Below are 9,348 nucleotides of genomic sequence, written 5' to 3' on the forward strand. Positions count from 1 at the left end.
AAAGCCTGACAATGTCACTGCTTAATACCTATAAGTATTGTGATTTATGTTTTACTTTGGCAATCTCTCTGTCTCCCTCTGTCAGACATGCAGTTCTACAGTAGGCTACTTGTCACTGACAACCCACTAAACTATCAATTTAAACAAAAATGTACCGTCAACTACAGACGTTGCATCCATCGATTGCCATGTTTCGCATTGACACGCCCCCAACTCGGAAACTCGGGGCTTAAAGAAAATTTCGAGTTTCCCACTCGTAATAATGACTTTGTGGTGGCGTTCATGTGCGTTCAACTCATAAATACGATCTATCCGACATGACTTGAACGCACCATTATATACACAGAGTAAAAAGACTTAACAGGAGCAAATGATCAGGGGTTAACGAGGGGAACACGAAACTGAAACATGACTACAAACTACAAGTCCACATTACAAAACAAAAGCACAACGACACAGAATACCTTTACAACAGCTGTGACACTTTGACTACATTTTTAGCACTTTAATATCAGTAATATATATGAGTGAATAATGTCTGTGTACACACAGTGTAGGATATGTGATTTTTCTGAAATCTAAAATGGATGAAAAACAGATCAGGACAGATTTTTTGGGGGAAATTAAATGATAAGAACAAAAGCAAAAGAATAAAAGCAGCACTATTTGAACTGCATCCACTGAAAGTTTATCAGCTGGGTACTATGACAAGTGCCTATTGTCTGACTTGACAGCGCTTTTCGGGTTCCTCCCTTGACTGTGACGCCTACTCTGATCGACTTTCAAGACGAGTCGCTTGACATCTCAAATGAGACGCGGTTGTTAGGAACATTAAAGTTATTATGAGGTCATCACTGTCAGAAACATACCTGCTACCTTGGAGTTGTAGGCCACGCCCACCCCACAGATGTTGTTGTTTGAAACCGCAGACACCTCTCCAGCACACCTGGTGCCATGACTGAAAAACACAATTCAGAGATCACAGATTTCACAATGGTTTCACGTGATAGAACAATTAAATATAAAATATAGAACAGCTAAATATAAAAATAAACATCCCTAAAACAATCGAGTGGGTGCAGGACCAGTCAAAACCATAGGGGGGAAAAAAAAGAAGAAAATAGATAAGTTAGACAAGTTGGGTTTGTGAAATAAGCATTTATGTCATAAAATCACATATAAGCCTGATATTAATCTTCCTGAAGCTCAAACTAGTGATGGGAGAAACAAACCTTCTCCCATCGCTGAACCATGCCCCCCTCGCCACAAATTGGTTCAATGAATTCAGAGACTGTGCCTGCTCTGGAGAGCCCTGCGAGCGTGATTGTGCCTGTGCAATTGTGCTATATTGAGCGCTGGTAGCGCGACGTTCTGTGTTACTTTGTTTGAAGCTGAATAAAAACCCCAGCAGCAGTCAAGCCGACCCCGTCCTCTTCCTTCTCAAGACATTGACTTTGTTACACAATTGCTTTGCAAAATATGTATATATTCAGATTTAAAAGGTCTGAAGTCAGTGATGAGAGCTGTCAGTGGTTCTCAAAAGTCTAGTACCCAATAATGATATGGCAAGTTTGAATCCATGTATGAGAACTGAAAGCTACAATGGAGGGCAAGACTTTCAGTAAATAACCACAATTTTGTTCAGTTCCTCATCAAAACAAAATATATATTATGTTCATTAAGGCCATTATTCAGATAAATATGCTTACTTGCTCCATTGCAATATATATTTCTCTAAATGCGCATAGTCCAAATCTGTCTGTCAGAAATTGCCTGCATCATGTAGCAAGGCTTTTGTATGGATACATAATTTAATATTAATTATTGGCAAAAAGATGTTTACCTTTTTACCAACAGTTATATTTCTAAATGAAACTGGAATATTGGCTTAACTGGGGAATAGTAATAGAGTCACAGCACTTGGGTGATCAGAAAATGATGATATTCCGATATTAATCTGAATTAATGTGCATGTAAATGAAATTATTGATTTTGACCCTTTCACTACTTAAATAACAACTCACAAACGCACAAGACGAGCTGCCAAAATGGTCTGAAGAACAGAGACTCCTCAGGAAGAACCACAGCAATGCGTCCTCCTCCCCTGCACTCAGACAGACAGCGTTTCTATATATATATAAGCGTCTGATTATGCTGTGAGTCTGCAGCTCGGATGATATTATGCCCCAGCATGCTTCACACACGCAACCGACACTGGAAAAACACAAGAGCCACTTGTCTTCCTTCTATTAGATTGGGTCTGTCCTTGATGTGCACTGTACACAATATCAATTATGCCAAGGTTTAGCTGTATTCAAACTTGAACTCAGAAACCAATGCAGGTTATGTCATTTGTGTGGTAACTAGGGATGTGTGCTACTAAATATTTTCAAAATCAACTAGTCTGAGAAAGATTAACCAGTACTAAGAAAGCCTTGTATAATAAGGCTGGTCACCTGACCTCGATCTGACATGTTGTTGTTTGTTTGTTTGTTTGTTTGTTTTTTGTCATCATGAACCTGAAGTTTGATCATAAATACCGTTTTTATAATAGTACATGTTTTAAACCAGAAAGGCACAGATATCATCACAAATCAAAGCATGTACTGTCCTTTACCTACTACTAAAAGAAATTCCCATAAAAAACAGCAACTATTAGCATTTGTTACAGTGTGTCTTTGGTCTCTGAAGGTGTGATAGTGTGCTGTTTGAGCAGTGCGGCACGCTGACAGAAGGCTTGCCAGTCTTCACTGACCTTCCTCCCGTAGGGCACCTTCTGTCCTCCATGCATACTGTCTGCAGGAGAAATATCTTGCAAAGCGTAGGCTGCCTGATGCACAAACCTCCACAATAAACAGCTCTGCGTCCAAGCCAAGAAAACATCTACCCTGTGGTTTTGGATCTAGCTGGGAATTTTGGCTCTCTTGAATGAATATTGCTTTTTAATAAGGTTTAATCAGGCAAGTATGGTGAATATAGCACTATATGTGCCTTTACAGGAGCAGAAGGGATTGTGCTCAGTTAAATGTCATTTTCCAGTCTCATTTCTTATTTCTCTAGCTGTAAAAAGTATAACCGTTTTGACTCTGCATCTCTACTGAAATATTATTGTTTGAGTATCAGAAACACTGTCTCTCAACCAATGGCATGAATTTGGGGTGGGGCTATATATTTGTCCAACCAATAACAGGGGATCCAGAAGCCTGTTTGAAAACGGCATTATTTTCATGACTGTTGCTAGTGGCACAGAAATTACACACTTTTGTAGACAAGCTGCTTTAAGGGGCTCCAAATGTGACACTCAATCATGAGAAACTGAACTACAAACAAACAAAAACAATTCAACAGATAAATACATAATGTTTAATATAGTATTAAAAATATTCAATGCATTTATCTGTTGATTTTTTTTGTTTAATAGTTTGTTTGTTTCTTAGTTGGTGCATTTTTACTACTCATGTTTTTTATGCTTTTAATGTTTTTGCCTATGTAAATTCAAAAGCTTCTAGCTGCAAGCTTTGCCATTGCTTTAGGAAATGTATCAAAGTGTCTCAAAGACATTAGCATTTAACCCGTCTTCATCTACTGTTAGTTCTCTTTCAGACCTTCTTGCAGTCATGACAGACAGTTTAAAGAGAATAGATAAAGGAATAGCTCACCAAAAAAAAAAAAAAATGCTGGAAAAGTGCTCACCCTCAGGCCGTTCAAGATGTAGATGAGTTTGTTTCTTCGTCAGATTTGTAGAAATGAAGCATTGCATCACTTGCTCAGTCAATGGGTGCCGTCAGAATGAGAGTCCAAACAGCTGATAAAAACATTACAATAATCCACCAGTAATCCACAGCACTCCAGTCCATCGATTAACGGCTTGAGAAGCCAAAACCTGCGTGTTTGTGAGAAACAAATCCAACATCATTGTGATGTTTTATCAGCTGTTTGGACTCTCATTCTGACGGCACCCATTCACCACAGAGGATCCAGTGGTGAGCAAGTGATGCAATGCTACATTTCTCCAAACCTGATGAACAAAAAAACTCATCAAAACTGAAGGTAAGCACATTTTCAGCCAATTTTCTATTGGTGAACTATTCCTTTAAACTGTTGACATGTTTATGGCTAGCTACCTGAATAATAACACATCCAGTTTGGCTCAGAGATTTAAAGAGAAGTCCATCACACTCTTGAGCAGCGAGGTCCAGAGTATGATCAACTGGACTGTATTTTATGGTGAGATTTTTGTTCCTTTTTTGTCCACACACCCTCACTCACATACACACATCTCTGATTTGCTTAGTCTCAGCATGCGCAGCATCAAATGATTTATTCAGAGAGAATAGAGGAAAGCATTGATTTAACTATTTGCATCACACAAAGCATTAATTAAAATTTATTGTGAAGTAAAATCTCCTGAATACTGAATCAGAGTTAGCATTGGCTCTGGTTTTGAAACACGGCATGACATGATGGCACAGTTTTGCTCTTAATCTTCACCTCTGGGCGGTTTTGGTCAGTCCTACACTGCTCTGATAAGAGTGCAGAAGGAAAGGCTCAGCACACTGTGCCACAACTGCTGTGTTAATGCAGCTGGGCTGAGAGCCAGTCAGAGATGACTTAATGGGGCTACGTGTAAGGAAAATCAATACAGAGAGGCAAGGAGTCCTTCATTGAAACTGCTGAGAAACACAGTTGCAGGTCAATGCACTGCCTGCCTACGAGGGGTGAGAGCGGCTCGAGCAAAATCCTTCAGCATGCTATGAGTAATCTTATATCTTATATGGCATGTAGTGTAAACTACTGTTTAAAAGTTTGAGGTCAATACGATTCTCTCTCTCTCTCTCTCTCTCTCTTTATACTTTAAAATATATAGTATTAAAGGTGCAGTAAGCGATTTCTGAGAAATGCTGTTGATATTTGAAATCACCAATCCAAACATGCCCTTACCCAAAAGAATCACACCCCTATCTTGCCTCTGCCCCCAAATTTCTGAACAAGCTATTAAACACAGGCACCTCCCCCATCACTACTGGACACGCCCCTTACTGGTGATTGGCTACAAGTGTGTTTTGGTGCTTGGTCCGATCCACTTTCAAAAGCGTTTCTCAGAAATTGCTAACTGCCCCTTTAAAATTATATTTTAAAAAATAGTTTTATTCATCAAGGACACATTAAATTGATCAAAAGTAACTAAAGACATTTAAAATCTTACAAAATATTTATATTCCAAATAAATGCTGTTCTTTTGAACTTTATATTCATCAAAGAATACTGAAAAATAAAATGCATCACTGTTTCCACAAAAATATTGGGCAGCACAACTGTTTTCAACACTGATAATAATTAGAAATGTGTCTTGAGCAGCAAATCAGCATATTAGAATGATTTCTGAAGATCATGTGACACTGAAGACTGGAGTAATGATGCTGAAAATTCAGCTTTGATCACAGCAATAAATTATATTTTAACATTGATTCACATAGAAAACAGTTATTTTAATTCTGTGAAAAATTATGACATATTGTTAGAAAGGAATGGCAGTGTGTGTGTATGTATGTATGTATGTATGTATATATATATATATATATAAAACATATGAACAATATCAAATATATACATCATTTTGTAATACTTTTTCACAATATTGCTGTTTTTTACTGTATTTTTGGTCATATAAAAACAGCCTTATTGAGCAGATACTGGTAAGAGACTTCTTTCAAAAGAATTTTAAAATCTTACTAACCCAAATTCAATGCTACTGTAAAATAAATAACAAATAATGATATATTTTTTGAATATAGAAAGTCATAGAGAAAGAGAGAGAGAGAGAGAGTCTATTATCTTAAAGTTAATCTTGTGTTTATTGGTTTATATTTTTAATTTGGAGGTTGAAAACATTTTTTTTAAAAAGGCTTCACAATATGCAACACAAGTTAAAAAAAAAAGACTAAAAACTAAAACTAGTGGTAAAAAAAAAATAAAAAAATCCAATTAGATGAGGCACATTCAAAGTTGTAAAACAGTAAATATAAACCTGCAACGCTGCATAAGCTGTGCATTGTGCCCACTCCATATTCTCACATGACCTCCTGTTTCTTGCTACTTTCACATGAAAATCATTCTGATATCCACTCAAACACACATGGCACATCAGAACTGTATTCACACAGTCCATGCTGTCACACTGCCCCGCTCTATCACCTGCAGGAAACAGAGGCGAGTCCAGCGGCGCGACGCTGAGCTCATTACCTGTTAAACCAGTCGTCCGTGTAGCGCGGGTACGGGTACGGGTCGTTGCTACTGAAGTCAAAGCTGGCTTCTGCATTCTGAAACATCGACAAGAAATAAAACATCCATCATCAAGCTTTGCAGACTTACAAATTAGTGCCAATTATGTCAAAACAAACAATGAGCCTCATTTAAATAATTAGTCATTCATTATTTTGAAACCAACTCTGGAATTTCCATTGTGCTCACACCCCTGTGTGTTTCCGTTGCCCTTCATCAAGCATCCGTCTAGCTATTCATTAATTAACTATCCACCCGCTCTCATAAGTAATAGGTTTGAGCACAGCGGGAAACACACCACTGAAACCTAAATTACGTGAGGAACTTTATTCTGGTCTGTCTGAGATTTGAAAAAATCGAATAACACTGTATGAGTATTGGGTCAAAGTGATGGTATAACAATGCATTAAAATTCAGTGAACAAATGTTAAGACTCATTTAATATAATCCAGTAAATTAAAAATGTTTAATTCTATTTCAAGCAAACTAAAACTTCATGTTGTTCATATATATATATATATATATATATATGTATATATACACACACTGCTGTTCTTTTCTAACAATTTAACACATCCTTGCTGAATAAAAGTTTTTTTTTCCAAAAAAATAAATAAAATGACTGACCCCAAACTTTTGAATGGTATAGTATATTATTACAAAATATTTCTATTTAAAATAAATGCTGTTCTTTTTAACTTTTTTATTCATCAAAGAATCCTGAAAAAAAACTATCACAGGTTCCAAAAAAATAACATTTGAGCAGCACAACTGTTTTCAACATTGATAATAAATCAGCATATTAGAATGATTTCTGAAGGATCATGTGACACCGAAGACTGGAGTAATGATGCTGAAAATTCAGATTTGTATCAAAGAAATAAATTGTATTTTTTTTTTTAAATTTAAAATGTGAAAACTGTTACTTTAAATTGCATTCATATTTCACAATATTACTGTTTTTTTTAATCAAATAAATGCAGCCTTGATGAGCATAAGAAACGTCTTTTTAAATACATTAAAACTTTATATGGCATTGTATACATGTATACAGTCTGGCATCAGTGCAAAAACTTGGCGTTACTCCGTGTTTCTTCATCACATTCTTGTATAAATCTGTGTCCTGATGGCCATTCAGACATATCTACCACAGCATAAAAGATGTGAAATCTCTCTATCCACTGTCACACAGAATATACAACCCAGTCCTAAAACGAGGAAAGACGCAGGAGCCATAAACATCTGTCATAAATTCAGCCAGTGAACTCATCTTCAGAGCGGATCCAGCAGAGGCAGACAGAAATCTCCGGAGAACCTTCCCCAGTCTCACTCATCAATGGACGCTCGTTCTGTCGCTCTGGTCTTAGCAGCTTTTCTCAGCACGGTCTGGGCCGCCATATGCTCTTTCATTACCCGGAGCATTCATTACCCGGAGAGCCCGAGTGCCGCCTTCGTTAGGCCAGAGTTGAAAAGATGCTTGACTTGGGGAGTCAGTGGCTCCAGGTTGATGAGGATGCAGTCTGGCATTTACCAGGATGACTCAGTGGGAGACAAAAGGAAGGCCTTTCGTTCCCCAGGCCCGGCTTAATGACGTGTTTGGAGCAGGTAACTGGGAGGACGGGATTGCTTGGGGGAGGTTTTCATTCTGCCCGTCTAGAGATGATGCAGATCATGGACACTGGACCCTCAAAAATGAGATCCTAGTGGAAATGAGTCTCCTAGTGGAACCATTGATGAGTAATGTATTTATGACAAGGTGACGAGAATTTCTTCAAGGAGTTGTTGTTCTGAGCATCAGCTAAATGTTAACTATTAGGAAAAGCCAAAATGTATGCAATGAACATGTCTGGTAGGTGATGACCTACAGTATGCCCTTATCCAGCCACAAATGTTCAGAGCTTTTAATTATTGGCTGCCAAGAACAATCAGAATTGTTGGGTCAGGTTTCTCTCTGTTGACATTTATCAGACTTAGGCGTGCGATACTGCCAAAAAAAAATCTATATTTTTTTCCGGGATTTTGTCAAAATCAGCTAGACAGTATTTTGCTCAGTGTGTTTTTGTGACTGGTTTAATGCCTGTCGTGGACCACTAACTCACAACTCACAACGCTTTTCCTCAAGTTCAGAAAAGCAAATTTATTCAGTAACAAAACACCACTGCATTTCGCTCAGAGACACATAATGGTTCTGCTGTGGCTTTGTTAAAACTTTATTTTGACAGTCCACTTTAAAAAATTCTACTAACTATAAGTAACTTTGCAGCTACACGTCAACTAGCAGTCATTACAGTATTAGACTGTCTTTTAATATCTGCTTACACTTTATTTTGATGGTCAGACATTCTACTGACTATAAGTAACTTTGCAACTACATGTAAATTTATTCTAGTAACCCTAACCCTAACCTAACGGTCCACTAATACTCTAATGACATGTAGTTGCAAAGTTACTCATAGAATGTTTAAAGTGGACTATCAAAAACCATGGCTTTGTTTGGCACTATTATTGATGGCAAAAAAGAGCAAAATCAGACAATATTGTGTCTAAAATGTAAGTCACAATATTAACTTGTTTATTCGTGTGTTTCATATAATCAATCACATTTTTAATCTTGCTGACATTCCACAAAAAAACGGCACCCTTGCTCGTCATATTGCTTAACTCTATCATATATATATATATATATATATATATATATATGTACTGTATATATATATATAAATATAAGACAAAAACTCATACAGGGATTTTTTTTGCCCCCATGTATTGCATTTCAGGTAATTCTAACTATGTTCTACTAGGCTACATCAAGCCAAGGTGTGTTTTTGTTAGTTTTTGTTAGTTTTCGTAAGTGCACTGTAAAAAAAAAAAAAACATCTGTGACGTTTACGGTAGTTAGATACTGGCAGCTGTGGTAGCAACATTTTAGGTTTTACAGACTTAACTTAAAGGGGTCATATGATGCGTTTTCAAATTTTCCTTTCTCTTTGGAGTGTTACAAGCTGTTCTTGCATAGATAAGATCCCTAAAGTTGCAAAGACTAAAGTCTCAAACCCAAAGAGATAT

At 37.1% G+C, this 9,348-nt stretch overlaps 1 protein-coding gene across 1 annotated transcript in view; it reads right to left on the reverse strand.

Moving 5' to 3' along the window:
- pcsk2 (proprotein convertase subtilisin/kexin type 2) overlaps window positions 1-9,348 on the reverse strand; it is a 57,104-nt gene that overhangs the window by 26,457 nt on the left and 21,299 nt on the right. Inside the window, exons 6-7 of the mRNA XM_016527018.1 lie at window positions 6,244-6,320; window positions 866-958 (exon numbers count right to left, since the gene is read on the reverse strand). Coding sequence (XP_016382504.1) covers window positions 866-958; window positions 6,244-6,320 — 170 coding nt within the window. The remainder of the gene's footprint in view (window positions 1-865; window positions 959-6,243; window positions 6,321-9,348) is intronic.

The sequence above is a fragment of the Sinocyclocheilus rhinocerous genome, unplaced genomic scaffold (genome assembly GCF_001515625.1).
Source record: "Sinocyclocheilus rhinocerous isolate Xijiao unplaced genomic scaffold, SAMN03320098_v1.1 scaffold1813, whole genome shotgun sequence".
NCBI classification, from domain to species: Eukaryota; Metazoa; Chordata; class Actinopteri; order Cypriniformes; family Cyprinidae; genus Sinocyclocheilus; species Sinocyclocheilus rhinocerous.